The following is a 21,182-nucleotide window of genomic DNA, read 5'->3' on the forward strand; positions in this document are numbered from 1 at the left end:
GGGGGGGGGGGGGGGGGGTTAAAGTATTTTTTCCACTCCTTCTAGTTAGATCAATATGCATATGTTGATATATTAAGTGGTAACATATTTAAATATGCAAACTGAAAAAAAATGATACCTGAAAATGAGGTTCCTTGAGTATACCAACTAATTCTGCAATACTTTCATCTTTGTTTATTAAAGGACTGATGTCTTCAAGAATTTCATTCACTAGCTCCAGGTTGTTGTCACTGACAGCCTCAAGTTTAGAATCTTCCAGTCGCTCATGAGCCTGTGAGAGATTAAAAACAAGATTATATTAATGATAGCCAATGAGTTGCAACAGTACTTTTAATTCATTTAGCCCTGTGATTAATTTTATTTCCTGATTTATCTTTTCATCAAGAGTAAAAAGAGCACTTTATCTAAAGTAAATCTGCTGTTTTGCCTTCACAGCCTCACCGTAGGATTAGCATGCTTAACCACTTGGCCACAGAACCCTCATTTTAAAGCAGCACTGGACTGACGTCTGTGTGTACACGTGTCCCCTCAAGCTCTATATTACACAACAGTCTAATAGCTCACCATCTCTGAACAATCTTTCAGTTCCTCTTTACCTCTAGAAGTGTTACAAGGGCTGGGCTCTGAAACAGAGGAAGAGGGAGGATCAATGTTGCTTTATGAAGGCAATACAGTTGGAGAACAAGAGTTTGCCTTGGTAACTCTTTCTTGATCCTGGACATTTCTGTCACTGAGTCCCACTCTAAGAGACTAGTTAGCAGTAGGGTGACCAGATAGCAAGTATGAAAAATTGGGACTCTTTTTCGGGAGTAGGAGGTATAGTGCCTATATAACACAAAGTCCTTAATATCGAGACATCTGGTCACCCTAGTTAGCAGTGACCTCCTTGAAAAGAAGGTCCAAGGACGTCTGTTACTTATACAATGACTGAAGCACTGTCCTTCTGAAACCAGCATCTGCTCTTGACGCAGTGTCAAGAGAACTGCAATTTGAGAACGTGTGAACCAAGTCCACCCAGCAGTCCTACAGATTTCTAACAGGGGAACATTGCTAGCCCTTCAGTACAGAAGAGATGTGTCATAGCGGCTGCCATTTCCTCACAGAGCAAACCCTGAGGCATTCAGATGTGGGAACACCAACTATTTCATACATGACTGGATGTAGCACCTCATCCACCTAGTCTCTGTGCAGAGATTTTTAGGAGTTTTTCTTCTCCCCTCTAATGACTGGGCTTCATAGTCTGAATTTCCTCTAAATACATTATACTCCATTTAGCCAAAACCTTATTATCCTCATTATCTGAATCCCTTCCTTGTCCCCCAGCTGCAGAGGGCCTGAATCTATGCTAGGGGCCAAGAAAGGGATTTGGATAACGCGGAGATTCTGATAATAGAGCAAAGACCCCTGGCCAGGATGGCGACGACAACAAACCTTGGCCACAGGGGAGACCACCATGATATGGAATGACTCCTGCAGCAGCACAGGGAGCCCTATGCAGCTCTGCTGTCATGAGAGTGGGTGAAGTGGTGCTATGACAGTGGAACTGCAGAAGGCTCAGACCACTGCAAAGCTGGTGATCCCTGACCCCTGCAGGCACAAGATGCAGGCAGAAGGCCGCACTTCTGATGGGGAAAAGCGGAGACCCCCTCTACCCTCTGGCTAGGACTGTGAGGAGGAGCCACCCCCAGACGCCAGGGAGGCCACCCCACTGCTGAACAGCTCCTGCCCTCTCCATTTTATCCAAACTCCCAATTATCTGAATGAAATCTGTGTCCCCCCTGCTATGTGGGTAATCAGGAGTATAGTGTAATAACTAAGAGTTCCTAACCATCTCAAACTTTCCTTCCCCACAGCAGATATTGGGCTCTGGGGGAAAAACACAGGCAGAGAAACTGACTTATTGAGATGAAATATAATTTTGGTCAGAAACTTGGGGTGCAGCCTAAGGACATTTCTTCTTTGTGGACTATCATAAGAATTGCTGGCTCTCACTAGCAGCCATGTAAATGTGAACAGTTGCCAAGAATTGCTTCAGTGATACCAGAGATAAGACAAAGTCCAAGACAATTGGTATCAGATAACCACCATGTCAAAGCATCTGCCTTGAGCAATTTTAAGCCAGTTCTAACTTTGGCACCCCCTATGAGGCTGCTTTTTGATCTCTGACTGACTGGATCACCTCAGACAAGTAAAGTCATCTTGCTTTGAAAATCAACAGCTATGAAGGGACACGAAGTCTGCATAAACTGCTCTGCTGAGACAAAAAATCCAGACTCAAGAGAAAGAGTGAAAGGATGATCTCATGGACAGAGTAATATGTCCTGAGAACCAGGTCTGTCAGTTCCATGTTGGTTTTCTCCTGTCAAATCTTCCACACTACCCTGGCAATGAGAAGAAGTGGAGAAAAAGCATTTTTTCATAAAAGGCCCCTTTCCCCCATAAATATAAGAGAAAGGTGTCTATAACCACACTGTTGATTACTGCTCAATTTAATGCAGAACCTGAGACACATCTCTACAACCTAGGATTCCGGAAGGCCAATCACAATAAAGGCTGAGCAGATCAGATGGCTGAAGTCCTGTCAGAGCTCTTCTCCTCTGTGCTGAACAACCTCTAACCTAAAGACCCCAGGAAAATGCTTTTTCCAGTTCCATTCAAAGTGATTGGATCTTAAGACTTATAAAGTCATTTAGCTTATGGTTGTCATTCTTTAATGATAACCCAGAGGACAACTTTGAAATTCAGTGATGTGATATCAGACTGACACTGAGGCAGGCTTAATAAACTGCACTTCCAGTGCCTTTTTAGCAGAGGATAACAGGCTCATGAGCTTCCAGATCCCCTTGTAAAGGCAAGTTCTAACGAAAATTAGAAAATTCTGTTGGGCCTCTTCATCCCTTTTCTGAAAAGGCTTACAGATGTACTGCCTTAGACAAAGTCCTTTCCTAAACTCAGCAGTGCTCATCAGAAGCTGGGAATTTCTCAAGGAAACCAACAAAAATTAAGATGCTCAACACTATATAAACTACTAACATTATTTACAGTAATTTTAACAAACAGAAGTCAGCAAAAGGATTGATTCATGATCACTGGTTGGTAGAGAGAGAACTGAGACACCCTTACAGGGAGCGAACAATGTATACCCACAATATATGGCGCCCGATGGACAAATGCACATATCCAATTGCCAAGTACTGCTTTAATATGGGTCCTTTAGTATCTGCCTAGGAAAACCACTTCTCAGTGGGGCTGGGTAGAGGCAGTGTGTCAAAGGCAGATGTTTAAATTTAATCTTGCTATAAAAATGGAAAAATCTATGTTTTTTCTGAAACGATTTTTCATGAAGTAAGTAGAATTCAACAAGTAGAATTTACAGGTAAGAATCCATTCTTACCTGTAAATTTTATTAAGTGAGCCCCACTATTTGTAATTAATCTCTGAAGTAGCTTATTTAACACAGAAAAGGACAAAGCTTCAGTTAGTTTTCTATTTTAAAGAAAAAAAGTCAGGTCATTGACTAAATAACCTTGTTTAGTATAAGGCTCACTGAGAATTTTGAGCCAGACATATACATTACTCTTAAAAGAATAAAGAAATGTTATGGGGCTGCTGTTTTTTAAATGTATTTTGCAAATACCATACAGATTATATAACCATCTACCACTGTACCCAATACTGCTTTTACAGTAGCTAAAAGACAATAATATTGATCTTATAATTAGTAACGTTTTGCAATGACAATTTGCATTAAAAAAATCTAACAAAAATTTACTCTACTCATTTCCCCCTTTTGTAAAAACACAGATGCAGTTATACTGGTCCAACTTATTCCACTTCCCATAAGAGAATGGTTTCACTGGAATAAAGTACATGTATACAGATATAATTGCATCCACACTAGGGGATTGTATAGTTAAAGTGATACAGCTTTCTAGCGGAGATATGCCCATAGTCAAAAGTGTAAACATTTCCATTATAGGCTCACTCTTTTGCGTTTGCAACTTGACCATTAAAAAAACTGCCTTAGGGTTCATCTAGATAACAGTGCGCTGCAAGCTGAGGTGTACATCTACAGAGCACTAGCATGCCACACAGTAACTGTCCGTGAGGACTCTGCTCCTGTGCACTAAAAGTTCCCTAGTGTGCTTTGATCTACTCCCATTTCAAAGTAGAGTAGATCAAAGCTCATGCAGTAGCAGGATCCACACTGAGTTACTCTGTGGCACACCAGCACTGTAGATTTGTCTTTAACTGTTCTTCTAGACAAGCTCTTAGACTCTAATTTGCCAGAGAACAGAAGCTCTTGCCAAAGGAGCAAAAAGAAGCTTGTTTCTAAAGCACCCCCTCCCTGGTGATAAAAAAATAAAGTATCAAATTTAACATAAAAGTGGAGGTATACAATTCACATTTGAAAGCCAACCACTGTACCTGTGCTCTAAATCTGTATGCAGTAGATACGGAATGTGAGCACCCACTTTTTGAGACCCCTGCAGTACTTTTGCACAGAGTTGCCGCCACTTTAGCCCAGAAGTCACTCACTCTTGTTAAATTACACATAAACTATGATATTTTCTAATCTTTTCTCACTCCATTCTTGTTACTAATAGCAGCATACTGCCATTGTTTCTCTCTACACCTCTCTCTCTAGGCTGCACCATGGTGATCCATGTGGGTGGGTTTCTGTGCCTGCACGGAGCCCCACTGATTTCAGAGTGGCTCTATACAGGCACAGTCTCTCATATGTGTGGATCACAATGTACGTTTGGTCAAAGACAAACCGGATGAGATGCGACAGGAGACAGTAGAGTAGTACTATATAAATACTAAATACTGAAAATCTTGAAATTTTGAGTATTTTGAAATTGTCTTCATAAATAATTTTACCATATTTTCAGATACCATATTTTAGGTATCTGAAGTTCCTAAAACACAGGAATTTGCCAAGTCAACTCCTATCTTCCATCGGCTCATGATGCCAGCCTCCATTGCCCACTTGTTAAATTTTCATAGATTCCAAGGCCAGAGAGAACCACTGGGATCATCTAGTCTGGCCTCCTGTATAACACAGGTCATAAAACTTCCTCAAAATAATTCCTAGAGAATATCATTTAGAAAAACATCCAATCTTGATTTGAAACTTGGCAGTGATAGAGAATCCACCACAACCCTTGGCACGTTGTTTAAATGGCTAATTATTGTCACTTTATGCCTTATTTTCAGTCTGAATTTGTATAGCTCCAACTTCCAGCCACTGGATCATGTTACATCTTTCTCTGCTAGATTGAAAAGCTTATTATTAAATATTTGTTCCCCACGTAGATACTTATAGACTGCAATCAAGTTACCCCTTATCTTTCTCTTTGTTAAGTTAAACACATTGAGCTCTGAGTCTATCACTATAGGGCATTTTTCTAATCCTTTAATCATCCATGTGGTCTTCTCTGAATACTCTCCAGTTTATCAACATCCTTCTTAAACTGTGAGCACCAGAACTAGACACACTATCCCAGCAATGGTTGCACCACTGCCAAATATAAAAATAAAATAACATCTATTCTTACCCGACATTCTCCTGTTTATGCATCCCAGGATCACATTAGCTCTTTTGACCCCAGTGTCACACAGAGAGCTCATGTTCAGCTGATTACTTCCCACAACCCCCAAATCTTTTACAGAGTCACTACTTCCCAAGATAGAGTGCACCATCCTGTAAATATGACCTACATTCTTTGTTCATAGATCAAACACACACATTGTTTGCTAGCACCCAGTTTACCAAGCCATCCAGATCACCCTGAATCTGTGACTCGTCCTCTTCATCATTTATCCCTCCCCCAATGTTTGTGTCAACTGCAAACTTTCAGTGATTATTTTGTTTTCTTCCAGGTCATTGATAAATATGTTAAATAGCATAGGGACAAGAATCGATTCCTTCTGGTCCACACTGAAAATACACCTGCTCAATGACGATTCCCCATTTACGATTACATTTTGAGACCTGTCAGCCAGTTTTTAATCCATTTGTGTGTGCCACATTAGTTTTATATCATTCTAGTTTTTTAATCAAAATGTTGTGCAGCACCAACAACCTTTCAAACAACCTCCTTTGTGTTTTATCCCTTCATGCTTGGAAGAAAGGCTCCATGACATCTACAAAACTCACTCATTCTCCCTCAATTCCCTCCTTAAAATTCTCCTTTGATGATGTGTGTACAAAAACCTGACAATGGTAAGGCTGCTGGTGTGCTGAGCCTACAGCCTATCACACAGACTGGTAATGTTTCTTGTACTTACCTGTTGGTCTGTCTATATCCATCTAAAAATTTCCTTTTTTTTTTTTTTTTTACATTGCAAGCTTTTTGTTCTGTGTGTACAGTGCCCAGCAGAGTAGGATCCTGGTTCATGACTGGGACTCCTAGGCTCTTTGATAATACTAATAATAAATAATAAACTTATTTTCATCCTCCATATTCCAATCCCTTTTCTAAATGCTAGAAATGAAACTGAGTTCAATAGATGGAGAAAGGATCAAGTCAAGCGGTTCCAAGATTAAATCTGTTCTCACAATTTCCTTTAAGTCCACCAGTGGTAGATATGCTCTGGATAAAATTAATTTATACTACCAGTCAGACTTCTTGAATTGACAATATTCCAAGTAAAAATATGCAAAGTGTCAAATTTAATTAAAGCTATCAATACATCAAAATACCTTAGCAAGTGATCTTACAATAGGGTTCTCCATAATTCCTTTGAGGAAAATAAGGTCTATTTCTTCAGCTCCTGTTGATGTGGGCAGATCAGTAAGATTATCCAAAACTTGCTGCATTGCTGCTGATAAAAAGAAATAGTAATGACAAAAATACTCTGGACAAGCCTTTAAAAACTGAAATACAACTAAAACCCAATATTCATAAGACATCTCAGATGTTTAGAGACTACTGATGTAGTGATTGCTCCAGTGGAATTACTGTAGATATTTTATATAGCACATTGGAGTGAGTGTGGGGCAGCCAACATTCCATTTGCATTTACAAAGAAAGGGGCTTGGACAGAAAATAAGATTTTTTTTTCTGCAATCCACCTAGAATTACACCAATGCAATTGCTTTGAAACCAGGTGCAGCACATTTTTCCAACATTTGCTAGTGTTTAAAGGTGTCAAGAAATACATAAATGAGTATATGCTATACATTATATCCTTGGAGACACACTTGCACATATTATTAAATGTAATGTGTATTAATGGCTGCTTTTCTTCTATTTCTCTTTTCTCTGGACATTCAAGAAATGTTTTCAGCCCTCATGTGCACATGTCCACACATACTGCAGGTCCAAACATATGCATGTGGTACCTGTACACTTGTGTACAGTTGAACAATTCTGACATTTGCATGTACACATGGGCTTGCTAATGTTCAACACAATTTTTTTTAAATAATAATAGTTAAGCTACTATACTACAATGGTCCACAGGCTGCAAAAAAAAAAAAAAAAAAAAAAAAGGCAGAAAACTACACATACCCTTTCCTCCCACACAGAAATGTATTCCTAATCTGCATTACTTCTTCATGGCTTTCCACAATAGCTTTCATTATGTAACAACTGTACAGAATGGATGGTATTTAAAACACCTACATTCTGATATCTATCCTTCCTAGAAAAATCCACTTCATGAAAATATTTACTGGCCACTCTTTATTAAGTAGAATGTTTTAACACAATTAAATGCTATCCTGAAGTACAGTAGCTTGTGTCAATCAACAGGGTTTGTGGACCATTTTTAATATTTGAAAAAGTCTGCTATAACCATATTTTGTAATAAACACCCCCACCCCCATTTACTTTAAGAAAGTGAATTCTCCTTGAAAGGATGAGTAGGAGGGAAATGACAGTTACATTATGCTTTCATAGATTCTGACAACAATATATTATTTCCAATCTTTAGCTGAGAGACAAAAGCTGTTGGTAACCACATTGTGAGGTTCATGCTGCATACCGTATCTAAGTCAGCAAAACAAAAAATGACTAAAAACGACCAAATCAAACTCTACATAGCCCATATGCTTTTTAAAAGCCCCTATGAAGAGTTACATGTTAAATCCCTCTTCACCCATTCCAGTTCAAGTTGGCAAAACAACGTTGCACTCACATTTCATGACTTCCAAATTCTCTAACTCAGTGGTCCCCAAACTTTAACAATCTGTGAACCCCTTTCACTAAAACGTAAAGTCTCGCGAACCCCCTCCTAAAATGATTATTTCCAGGGATTTTCTCCTTTACCTGAGTATAAATTATAAAAGCAGTGATCTTGGAAATATAAAATTCGTTTTCATGACATGCTTATTACACACTATTTATTATTCTTAATCATCACAGTATTTTTATTACATTATGAAAATGGCAACACTCTTCCAAGATCTCACTTTCGTAGCTTGTATCACTTTGAATAAGCCTGTTATAAGACAAGGCTTCTATGTTTTATCAGTGAGAATCGGATGTGAAACAGCATGAAGGTATTTAAGAAGCCAATTCAGAGTTCCTCTTACACAAGCATTCAGCTCTTGAGCAGTCCAGGCAAACACCACACGTTACAACAAAGCTTAAACTTGTTCTTCATAATAATTTTAAAAATAATACTAGCTGCCTGTTTAATTTTAAAAACAGCAAGAAATATCCACCTCCCTTTCCATTTCTTATAAGGAGTCGAAGTTTAAATCTCCTCAGTGTGATAGATATGCTTGCTTTGATCTGCTTAGCTCTTGGAAGTCGTACTGCCCAAGGTTCCCAGGGACAGCTCTGTCCACCATTAGGGAATTCCCACCCCCCCACCCCCGAGAACCCCCTGTAAAATTTCATTAACCCCAGTTTGGGAACCACTGCTCTAACTACACAACTGTAACATTCTCTTAATGCTGGTTTTCCAACATAAAATAAATACATTTGCACAAGTATACAAGTGCTTCTATCTAGCATTTTTATTGGTGTACTATGTGTCATACAGTGTTGGGATCATAAATGCTAAATCACAATAATATGCTTTCTTTGCTTTACAAATAAACTGTGCAGAGCTCACCAGATTCCACAAAATTACACATCTATGCCAATGTCATTTCATGATTAACACTCATCCTAAGATTAAGAATTTATTCCACAAAATTCTGACAAATTATGTGTTTTACAAACAGAAGCCATCATTATATGTGGACAACAGCACTAGTTACTTATTAGTGATACGATGCATCAGCTTCCTTCTTCTCTCTCTCTTTAAAGTCCCTCATATGGGTGATCTAACAATTTTTTAAATGCTAGGGAGCTCTTTAGGCTGACAATCTGTATCCTTTTCCACATTTATTGGGCATACTTTGCCTTTGCAGACTGTAAATTATTTGGGGTCAGGACTGTTCTTAAATGACTGAAGCACCATGTGTACCACAGCACTGTATAAAAAAACCACCACTACCTGTCCCCTCTCCAGGGCAGATTAAGTCCTGAAAGCAACATTGTGACACTCTACACCATGGGGGAACGCCCTGCAACCCCCATATTCATCATTTGTATCTAATTGTAATATTGCATATAAAGCATGCCATGTACGGTATCATGGGAAAGATTATGATCTGCTGAAACCCACTGTTCCATCTAAATATGTATACCATTAATGCATATGAAGTTATGAGAATTGCACTGTATGGTTCTCATTAAAATATGCTGAGAGTTTAGGAAGCACCCAGATACTAGCTCTCCAAAAAGACAGTAAGAAGGGGGATAACCAGAGCCCATGTGGGTGCTGAACAAACATCAGCCATTGTCCAGCAAGAGACTTACAATTCAATGACTCACTTGCACAAGGCCACACCAAGGGAATTGCTCAATCTTGCTTGATGACTTAGCAATGCCCAACAGACATGCCTGGACATATGTTCTCCAATCACATGAACTAAGGATATAAAACAACACAATGGCCGCATGCTTTGTCCTCTCTCTTCTCCCCCACCTACACGGAAGGCAATGAGAATGCCGGAGCTGAAGAGACTGGTCCACAAGCTAAGAGGGAAAAAGCCTGCATATTAAAGACTGTGACCAACCTGCAATATCCAGTGAGGTGAGAAAAACTGCTTAACCTACATCAGGGGTCGGCAATCTTCGGCAAGCAGCCCATCAGGGTAGTCTACTGACAGGCTGCAAGACATTTTGTTCATGTTGACAGTCCGCAGGCACAGCCCCCCGTAGCTCCCAGTGGCCACGGTTCACTGTTCCCGGACAATGAGAACGGAGGGACACAACGAGCTGCACGGACATGCTGGCCGCCACTTCCCGCAGCTCCCATACCCCGAGAACAGCGAACCGCAGCCACTGGGAGCTGTACCTGCAGACGGTCAACATAAACAAAATGTCTTGCGGCTCGCCAGTGGATTACTGTGATGGGCCGCATGCTAAAGGCTGCCAACCCTGACTTAGACATTGCCCAGTCTAACAGGGTTGAGAGTTTAGACTGCATGCTTATATTTTCTTTTCTTTTTTTGGTAACCACTCTTTTTGCCTATCACTTATAATCACTTAAAATCTAGCTTTTGTAATCAATACACTTGTTTTACTGTTTATCTTTACCAGAGAGTTTGTCTGAAGTGTTTGGCAAATCTGCTCAAGTCACAAAGGCTGGTGCATGTCCACTTTTCATTGATGAAGTTGTGAACCAATAATAAATTTGCATTGCTCAAGAAAGGGTCTTGAGCAGTGCAAGACAGTATATTCCTAAGGTACAAGGCTGGGAGCTGGTGGGATTTGGCTGGTACCTTTCTCTGTGAGAGTCATGAGTGACTCTGGGGGCATTTATGCAATCTAGCTGGGTGTGGGACTCCACATGCGGTTGTACTGAGTGGTAACAGCACCTGGAGGGATTTGCTTCTTGCCACCAGTAAGGCATTGTGAGAGACAACTCAGAATAGTGAGCAGAGGGGGCTAGGCACCGCATCAAAACTACAGTTGTATAGTTCCATTCATTCTTTAATAAATTAACTAATATAGTATGTAGCTGAAGTGCTAAATCCATGACACACCAAGAAAATGAGAACGCTCTTAGGTAATATGTAAGACAGTTGATCCTGTTTAAATATTTTCTGACTTTCCTTTCACTTCAGACATCTATCCCTCAGAGCTGAATCAATCTCTGTGCCACTAACCTCAAATGTTTTTGCAGCAAGAACTCCTGACATAAGGGGGACTTCCAAAAGAAACTACCCAAGGTGAGATGAATGCAGGGGATTAGGTGCCCAGAAAATGAAAGTCCTGATGTGCTCACAACTTTCTTGCTGCCGTGAAGGAAAAGGGTATTTACCGTATGAAGGCTTATTCATTTTGGAAGATTATTTTGGACACCATATTCAGTTTCTAGTGATCTTTGCTGTGCTAATAGACCTGAAGTAGCCCTACTTCTGAGCCTCATTTGATTTTTAAATTTGATACAATGCCAGTATTGGCTATGCTAAGCTGGCTTTAGCATGGGAAAAAGGAGTTTACTTACCATATAGTTACTGGAGTTCAAGATGCACGGTCCCTATGAGTGCACATGTTCCATGTGCCTAAGACCAGAAGACTTTTCCATAGCAGTGTGTTCCACAGCACCTGCGCCCTGTGCTTCCTCACGCTCTAAACCGAGGACATAAGTGGCAGTGAGGACCTGCTGCCTCACCAGTTCCTACTCTACTGCGACTCAAGTAAGAATCTGAGCAGAGGGGAAGGAGGGCAAGTAATACCCATCGGGACCACACATCTCAAATAAACTCCAGTTACTATAGAAATAAGTAACCTTCACTTCAAGCGCTGGTCCATATGGTATGCACTGTGGGTGACTCCCAAGCAGTACTCATGATGGAGTACGTAAGGAAGAATGCTGCAGATCACAGGATTGTTAAACCAAAAGAGGCATCCACGGATGAAGCTTGGACAAAAGCATAATGCCTGGTAAATGTATGAATGGAGCCTTGAGCTGCTGCTTTACAGATGTCCAAGAGGGGAACTAACTCCCTGTAGGAAAGCCACACATACAGTTTGTGCTCTAGTTGAGTATGCCCAGATACCGTGATGGGGAGGCGCTTCCATAAGCTCTTAGTAGTGGAGAATACACCCTGAAATCTATTTTGAGAGTCTTTGAGAAGAGACAGCTTCTCCTTTCATTCTCCGAGTAATGGAAATGAATAGCCTTGGAGACTTTCTAAAGGGTTTTGCCCTTTGCTAGTTGGAGGCTAAAGCTCTGCCAACCACCACAGAGTGCAGCTTCCTGTCATTCCTATTACTGTTAGGTTTTGGGTGGAAGCCTGGCAAGTGAGCAGTATGATTCATGTGAAATTCAGAGGGGACCTTTGGGATGCGATTTCAACATTTTATGCCTGCGGAACACCATGTGGAGAGGATCCATCATGAAGGTCCCAAGCTTACCCACTTTCATAGCCAACATGATCACCATTAGGAAGGCCACTTTCATAGACAGGGCCAAAAGAGAGCAGGAGGCCAAAGGTTCAAATGATGCAGACACATCATGGACTGTTTTCTACCCTAAACCTTTCATTCTGCAATCTGTCTGTGTGTGTGACTCTTTTTATAGTGCAAAGACATCTCATCTCAAACATTGGTAGGCACTGCCCCTGCCACCCCTTTTCTGCCCATGTTTCTCTACTGCAGAGCATTGCAGTGGCACCATTCTTCTACACAGTTGAACTTTCAGTCACAGCGACATATGTTTGTCATACACAACACCTGAGATGCTATTCCACACTTTGCCAACACTTCCCAGTCTGGACCATATCATGTTTAAGCTTACTATCTTCTGGAACCCAGACACCAGAGTACTTGAACTGGTCAGTCTGATTTCGTCATACTCTATTAATTTCTTAAAAGATCTGCCATCCAAAAATCAGGTGCCAGATGGAGGGAGGCTGGATTTGGATGGATGGCTCTGTCCTCATTCTGAGACAGCAGATTTAGAAACAGTTATAGGCTATGCATGGGTGAGAGGCCATCTGCAGTATGGTGGCAGAACAAAATTATCTCAGCAACCAAGGTGCTATCAGGATTATTTTTGCCTTTTCCTGCTTGACCTTCTTGTAGGCAAAGGCTAATAGGGGAATGGGAGGGAAGGCCTACATTAGCAGCTCCAGTGTCCCAGAAAGGCATCCTGCATAGCAGCTCATGAGCAGTAAGTTGGGTGCTGCTAGTTTGCTTCGGTCATGAAGAAGTCCCAGAAACCTCACTACCTGAATATGTTCTGCACCACTGAAGAGTGGAGTTCCCACTCACAATCCTGGTAGATATGCCTGTTTAGACTATCTTCTAGCATTCATTACTCTGGTCAGTGCACTGCCAACACGGATCTGATGCACCAAATCCAAAGCTTGATTTCATCCATGCAGAGTGGGGAGAACCTCACTCCTCTCTGCTTATACATAATACTGCTGTAGTCACACTGTCGGACATAACTTAGACATGTTGGAGCAGATGAAGGGCGGCGATCTTTTTCAAGCTTTGTGCATTCTCTGAAGCAGAAGATTGATGTGCAGTTTGGTTTCGTGTGGAATGCAGCAGCCCTGAGCCATATGACTGCCTACATGCACTCCTCAGCACAGTAAGGAGGAATCTGTAATGAATGTATCTGTGGGTGATGGGAGAACAAAGGGAACCCCTACACAGTCTCTTTGTCCTGGTCTACACTGGGGGGGGGGGAGTGAAATCGATCTAAGTTACGCAACTTCAGCTATGTGAATAACGTAGCTGAAGTTGACGTACTTAGATTGACTTACCGTGGTGTCTTCACTGCGGTGAGTCGACTGCTGCCGCTCCCCCATTGACTCTGCCTGTGCCTCTCGTGGTGCTGGAGTACAGGAATTCGACAGGAGAGCACTCGGGGGTCGATTTATCACGTCTAGACTAGACGTGATAAATTGATCCCCACTGGATCGATCGCTGCCTGCCAATCTGGCAGGTAGTGAAGACATACCCGTTGTTTTCCCACTAGGTGAGGGATGAGAGGACACTCAAATGAAACAAAACTTGTTTGTCCAGGGTGCAGCTTCCTGGAGCATAGGCCATCCACAACTAGACTCTTACAAATGATGTCATAGCTGCATGCAGCCAAATGGCCTAGAAGGACCAGGCAGGACTGGATTGTCATTTGTGGGGATTAGTCAGAGTTGGGTGATGAGGTCCTTCATCACACAGAATCTGTGACAGTAAATATGCCATGACCAAAATGGAGTTCAGATTCACTCTCATAAATTCTATAACTTGTGTTGCGGCTAAAGGGGACACTTTTGGATTTACCTACATCCCAAAGAGTGAAAGAAGTTTAGTAAGGAGAGGACCACCATCCATTCCTCCTGATACGAGTGTCCTGTGATCAGCCAATTGTCAAGGTAAGGAAATACCAGGCTGCCTTGGCAATGAAGATATGCTGCTATCCCAGAGAGCACCTTTGTAGACACCGCATTAAGTTGATGTAATTTACTTCATTCAGGGAGGTAGTTTTTTCACACCCTGAGCAACGTAAGTTACATTGATTTCAGCGGTAGCGTAGACAAACCTAGAGTCTCACTCAGTACCAAGAGTAGGGGAGAGACAGTCTGCTTCTTAGAGGACTTAGGAAGTAATGTATCCCTCTTTGTGAAGGGGGTGTCCACCTTTACCTTCCTAATGCCTCTGCTTAAACAAGTCCTTGAGCTTGATCAAGGATCGCTAGGGAGCATTGTTGCTAGAGGGGCACTACGCAGAGGCTCCAGCCAGTGTGCCAGGAAGCAGGAGGGATCAGAATTGGAATGGGGCCTCTTGGAGAGTTCTATGAAGTGTCTACAGAGTTGGAACTCCCCAGCCTCCTCCAGTCCAAAGGGGAAAGGATCGACAGATTTTGCACTTAGAAGAAATGTGTGATTCCCTGAGTCAACATAGGCAGGGTCCCTAACCAGAAAGGCTTGTGGGCAGGCAAGGCAGGGCTTAAAGCCTGGAATCTTGGGCATACTAAGTGCTTCAGACATTGGGGCAGCAAGTAGGGAAAACCCCTAAACCCCAAAACTAATACTAACAGCTAACCAAGGGGAAAAAAGTGAATTCAATCAGGACTGCCAGCAAAAGCTGAGGACACTGAAGGGTTCTGTCTCAGACCACAAGCAATAGAAAGGAATTAGAGAGGAATTGGTCTATGCTGCCCTTTATATCCATGGTTAAGAGTTTGAGGAGGTGCAGAGCACAGGAGCAGACCAATGAATACGGCCATTAAAAAGTCTTCTGGTCTCAGGTGCATGGAGCACACGTGCACCCTCTGTGAATACCAACTGGGAGAACCGCTTGAAGAACTACCCCTTAGATCTTCCCTCTGGCATTATGCTCATACCTCTCCTAGTTCCACCACATACATCAGGGTATTCTTGCTGGAATATCTGAAAATATAGGACCATGGTCAAATAGGCAGTCAACTGACCTTGTCAATCCTACCATCCACGGAGCTAGACATATAAATCATAAAATAATAGGACTGTAAAGGACCTCGAGAGGTATACTAGTCCAATCCCCTGCACTCAAGGCAGGACTAAGTATTATCTAGACCATCCCTAACAGGTGTTTGTCTAACCTGTGCTTAAAAATTTCCAATGATGGAGATTCCACAACCTCCATAGGCAATTTATTTCAGTGCTTAACTATCCTGACAGTTAGGAAGTTCTTCCTAATGTTCAACCCAAACCTCCCTTGCTGCAATTTAAGTCCATTGCTTCTTGGCCTATCCTCAGATGTTAACGAGAGCCATTTTTGTCCGCCCTCCTTGTAACAACCTTTTATGTACTTGAAAACTGTTACCTTGTCTCCTCTCAGTCTTCTCTTCGCCACACTAAACAAACGCAATTTTTTCAATCTTCCCTCATAGATTATGCTTTCTAAACCTTTAATCATTTTTGTTGCTCTTCTCTAGACTTCCTCCAATTTGTCCACATCTTTCCCGAAATGTGGTACCCAGAACCGGGCACAATACTCCAGTTGAGGCCTAATCAGCACAGAGTACAGCAGAAGAATTAATTCTTTGTCTTGCTTACAACACTCCTGCTCATACATCCCAAAATGGTAAGGTTGTTTTTTTTTTGCAACAGTGTTACACTGTTCACTCATATTTAGCTTGTGATCCATTATGACCCCCAGATCCTTTTCTGTAATACTCCTTCCTAGGCAGCCATTTCCCATTTTGTATGTGTGCAACTGATTGTTCTTTCCTAAATTGAGTACCTTCGTTTCTTCTTATTGAATTTCATCCTATTTACTTCACACCATTTCTCCAGTTTGTCCAGATCATTTTGAATTTTAATCCTATCCTCCAAAGCACTTGCAACCCCTCCCAGCTTGGTATCATCCTCAAACTTGTTAAGTGTACTCTCTATGCCATTATCATTGATGAAGTTATTGAACAGAACTGGACCCATAACAGATTCCTGCAGGACCCCACTTGATATGCCCTTCCAGTTCGACTGTGAACCACTAATAACTACTCTCTGGGAACGATTTTCCAATGAGTTATGCAGCCACCTACAGTAGCTCGATCTAGTTTGTATTTCCCCAGTTTGTTTACGAGAAGGTTATATGAGACAATATCAAAACCCTTACTAAAGTCAAGATATACCACATCGACTGTTTCCCTCCTATCGACAGGGCTTGTTATCATGTAAACAAAAGCTATTCGGTTGGTTTGACTCAATTTGTTCTTAGTCAGCATGGATCTGTCATTACTTATCACATTATCTTCTAGTTGTCTGCAAATTGATTGCTTAATTATTTGCTCCATTATCTTTCTGGGTACTGAAGTTAAGATGACTGGTCTGCAGTTTCCCTGGTTGTCCCCTTTTTATAGGCTGGCACTATATTTTCCCTTTTCCAGTCACCTGGAATCTTACCCAAGAGGAAAAAATAAATTTTTTAATGAATCTATTAGTCTTGCAAGAACCAGAAAGACATTTCACCCTTTGGAGACACCTAAAATTGTTGAGCAGAGAGGCTACTGGTTAAATTCAAATTTGACTCAATCTCCACTTGCTCATCACAGGGTTAATCCCCAAATCCCCATACTGGTATGTAGAATGAAACAAATATATATTTGCTGGTTGTCTTTAAACAAACATTTCTAATAGGTTCAAAAAAAAGTCAAAAAATATTGCACTTCAAGCTCAAAGAAAGCATCTGGTGAATACAGTTGCAAACTTGAATCATGTGACAAGTAATTCTGAATGAAGATTTTTTTTCAAGTCTTCATTTGACCATATCACACAACTGGAAGACTTTTCCAAACAGGACTAATAATTAAATAGGAGTGTTACAGGACAGAAGTAATATGTATTTGTGTTGCACACTGCTTAGCACAGTACCCCTAAACTAAGACAGTGCTATTAGCTGTTTATTTTCACGACCACTAAATTTTTATTTTTTTTTAAAAAGATGTATGTGTTCAGAGACATTGAGGGCAAAAACCCAGTTCTCTTCTGAAGTGATTATTTCTCCAGCTGTAAATTACTCCCAAAGCCAGCCTGTCAAAATTCTAGCAAAATTAAGGTTGCACAGGAATTCCCAACTCGAGTGCCTGACATTGCAACCTTTATTATTTGTAAAAAAGTAGATTGTGTGTGTAATTTTATATAAATACACACAAAAAGACAGTGAAAAATTCATGAGGGGGTAGGATTGCAACACAACCAGCAGCTCTCCCCCTCTTTTCCACGCCCTATCATCTTACTTTCTCTCCCTTCTCTTTTAGGGCTTACATCTTTTGTGGTTACAGCCTCTAAAAGGAAGAATCATTACACATATTTGTACAGGTCTGACAAATTCCATCCCATAGTTGTTTGGAAGAACAAAGCTATGGAAACAATAGATTAGACACACAACAATTTTGAGTAGTACATAATCTAATAAAGAGGATCCCCACAAAGGGGAATAAAAACCAGGATGACAGAAGAAATATAAAAAGGTCTGCCTACTGGATGAAAGAAAAGAGAAACTTGGTCAAATATGGGGCACAAGTATTTAAAACACACAGACAAAGAAAAAGTGTCTCACAATATCCTCAGGATAAGCACCATATATGGCTGAACTGCCTGGTGCAATTTTTTGGCAATATTATATTTTCTTAGAGTCCCTTCATAGCAGCAATTCCTAAAATTCCAGTTTCTGGTACCAAGGAGTTACAGATACTTCAAGCAGGTTTAAAATTTTAAAAGTTTTAGTGTCTGTTTTAGGAAGGGCTATAACCTCAAGACTAAGAACAGGATTTAAAGAGGAAAAAACGGAACCAGCACTACTTGGGACAGCTTCACAAGAGTTACTTAATCTAGAACTGACCAGATTTAAAATCTCTTCCACTTGACAAGATACGTGGCCCTAGTGGAGGGTTTCCTACAGCCCAGGAGAACCTGTCTGACTTGTTCTGAACAGGAGAGCTCGAACGGATTCAGCCACGGAGGAGGAATGCATCCGCTGTGGAGCCCAAACTGTGATTCTGGAAGGAGCAGAACTGCTGACACTTCCTTTTGCATTGCGTGGTGAAGAGGTCAATCAGAGGACAGTCCCACCTCTGGAGGAGTGAGGATGCGACATCTGGGTGAAGGGACCACTCACGGCTGTGAAAAGACCTGCTGAGGAGGTCTGCCAGCTCATTCTGGACCCCTGGAAGGTACGATGCCTGTAGATTGACTGAATGCACTATACAAAAGTCCCATAACCTGAGGGCTTCCTGGCACAGCGGAGAGGAGCGTGCACCCCTGTTTGTTGATATAGAACATAGTGGTCATATTGTCCGTCATGACTGATACACATTGACCTGCTAGATACGGGTGGAATGACTAACACGCTAGGTGTACCGCCCTGAGCTCCCTGGCACTAATATGAAGACTGAGATCTGTCTGTGACCAGAGGCTGAGTCCTGTGGTCCCCCAGATGATCTCCCCACCCCAAATCTGACGCGTCCGTCACTAGCGCTAGGGATGGTTGTGGGGCAGCAAAGGGAACTCCTGAGCACACCTGCTGAGCATCCGTCCACCACAGGAGCGAGTCGAGGATAGGGCGAGGGAGGGTCACAATCCTGTCTAAGCTGTCCCTGGAAGGTATGTACACTGGACACAAGCCACGACTGCAGCGGTCGAAGCCTGAGTCTGGCGTTCTGAACCAGGTACGTACAGGCCGCCATGTGGCCGAGAAGTTTGAGACAATTTCTCGCTCTGGTGGTGGGGAACTGCTTGAGTCCCTGGATTATGGCGTCGAGGGCCTGGAATCTCACCTGCGGGAGGAATGCTCTGGCTTGGGTTGAGTCCAGAACTGCCCCTATGAACTCTATCCTCTGGAATGGGGACAGAGTCAATTTCGCCACGTTCAGTAGCAGGCCCAGATTCTCGAAGGTGGCTCTGATGAATGCCACCTGAGCCCTGGATCAGCCAGCTGTCGAGGTATGGAAATACCTGTACCTGATGTCTCCGCAGAAAGGCATCAACGACTGCGGTGTGCTTGGTGAAGACTTGAGGTGCTGCTGACAGACTGAAAGGGAGGACAGTAAATTGGTAACGTGAACCACTGACCACAAACCTGAGGAACTTTCTATTGTTGTGCATGATCGCTACGTGAAAATACGCGCCCTTCAAGTAGAGGGCGGCATACCAGTCTGCTGGATCCAGTGAAGGAATAATGGAGGTCAGGGAGACCATGCGGAACCTGAGTTTCCTCACGAACTTGTTGAGGTCACACAGATCCAGGATAGGCCTGAGACCGTCTCTGGCCTTTGATATTAGGAAATAGGGGGAATAGAAACCCTCTCCCCTGTGCTCCAATGGAACCTCCTCCACTGCCCCCAGTGCTAGAAGCGATTGCACCTCCTGAATGAGAAGTTGCTCGTGAGAAGGGTCCCTGAAGAGGGATGGGAAAGGGGGGTGGAAGGGCGGGAGGGCACCAAATTGGATGGAGTATTCCCTCTCTACTGGGCGAAGCACCCAGCGGTCCGAAGTTATAAGGGACCATGCCCGGTAGAAAGAGGATAGTCAGGAGAAAAAGGTAAGGTAGGGTAGATCCAGTCTCTGGTCTGGTGCGCTGTCCTCGACCGCACCTTCAAAAGGCCAGTTTAGGGCCAGAGGGCGGTTTGGGCTGGCCTTGATTAGTGGAGGAATGTTGCCTTCTCCTACCACTCCAGTTCCTCCTCCTAGAATTGTCCTGGCGGTTCTGCTGCTGGAACCTTTGAGGAGGTTGTGGGCGGAAGCGTCTCTGCTGTGTGGTGGGGGTATGCAAGCCCAAGAATCTGAGAGTGGCTCAGGAATCTTTTAGGCTGTGGAACCGTTTGTCCGTCTTTTCTGAAAAAGAGTCTCACCCTCAAACGGGAGGTCCTGAATCATCTCTTGGACTTCATAGGACAACCCTGAGACTTGCAACCAGGCCCCCCACCGCATAGCCACCCCATCACCATGACTCTTGTGGCAGCATCTGCAGTGTCTAAAGTTGCCTGCAATGAAGCACGGGAGACTAATTTCCCTTCTTCCACCAACGTGGTGAACTCTGACCGAGAGTCCGAAGGGACGAGATCCATGAACTTCGCCATTGAAGCACAGGTGTTATAAAAGAGTACCTGCTCACAATGGCCTCCTGGTTAGCAATACGGAGTCGCAAACCACCAGTGGAGTAGACTTTTCTACCCACAAGGTCCAGGCGTTTAATACCCCTATTCTTTCAGGAAGGACCTTGGAAACCTTGTCTCTCCTACTGGTTAGCCACATTGACCACTAGCAAGTCTGGAGGCTGATGGGAGTAGAGATGCTCAAAGCCTTTGGAGGGGACACAATACCGCCACTCATTACATTTGGCAGTGGGTGGCAGGGATGCTGGTGTCTGCCACAGTGTCTTAGTGGTGTCCACCACCGTCTTTATCAGGGTAACACTACCCGTGAAGGCCCTGAGAGTGCTAGGATGTCCATCATGGGATACGTATCCTCTATCACCTCCTTGGCTTTCATGCCCAGACCTTGGGCAGCCCTGCGGAGCAACTGCTGTAGGACTCTTATCCTCAAAACGCAGGAGTTATGGTCATCCCTGCCAATGCTTCATCCAGGGACGAGGGGAAGGAAGCGTATGCCAGTAGTGGAAGCTGTCTACCTTCTGCCCTGGAGGGGTCACGTAACTGCCGGGGCAGAG

General features: G+C 42.7%; 1 protein-coding gene across 2 annotated transcripts in view; it reads right to left on the reverse strand.

The window, feature by feature from the left end:
* The window catches only part of PALS2 (protein associated with LIN7 2, MAGUK p55 family member), a 125,805-nt gene that overhangs the window by 44,579 nt on the left and 60,044 nt on the right, over positions 1–21,182 (reverse strand). For both annotated transcript variants that reach the window (XM_074945769.1, XM_074945770.1), the window contains exons 2-3: positions 6,710–6,828; positions 119–271 (exon numbers count right to left, since the gene is read on the reverse strand). In XM_074945769.1, coding sequence (XP_074801870.1) covers positions 119–271; positions 6,710–6,826 — 270 coding nt within the window. In that variant the 5' untranslated portion in view covers positions 6,827–6,828. The remainder of the gene's footprint in view (positions 1–118; positions 272–6,709; positions 6,829–21,182) is intronic.

The sequence above is a fragment of the Natator depressus genome, chromosome 2 (genome assembly GCF_965152275.1).
Source record: "Natator depressus isolate rNatDep1 chromosome 2, rNatDep2.hap1, whole genome shotgun sequence".
Classification (NCBI taxonomy): domain Eukaryota; kingdom Metazoa; phylum Chordata; order Testudines; family Cheloniidae; genus Natator; species Natator depressus.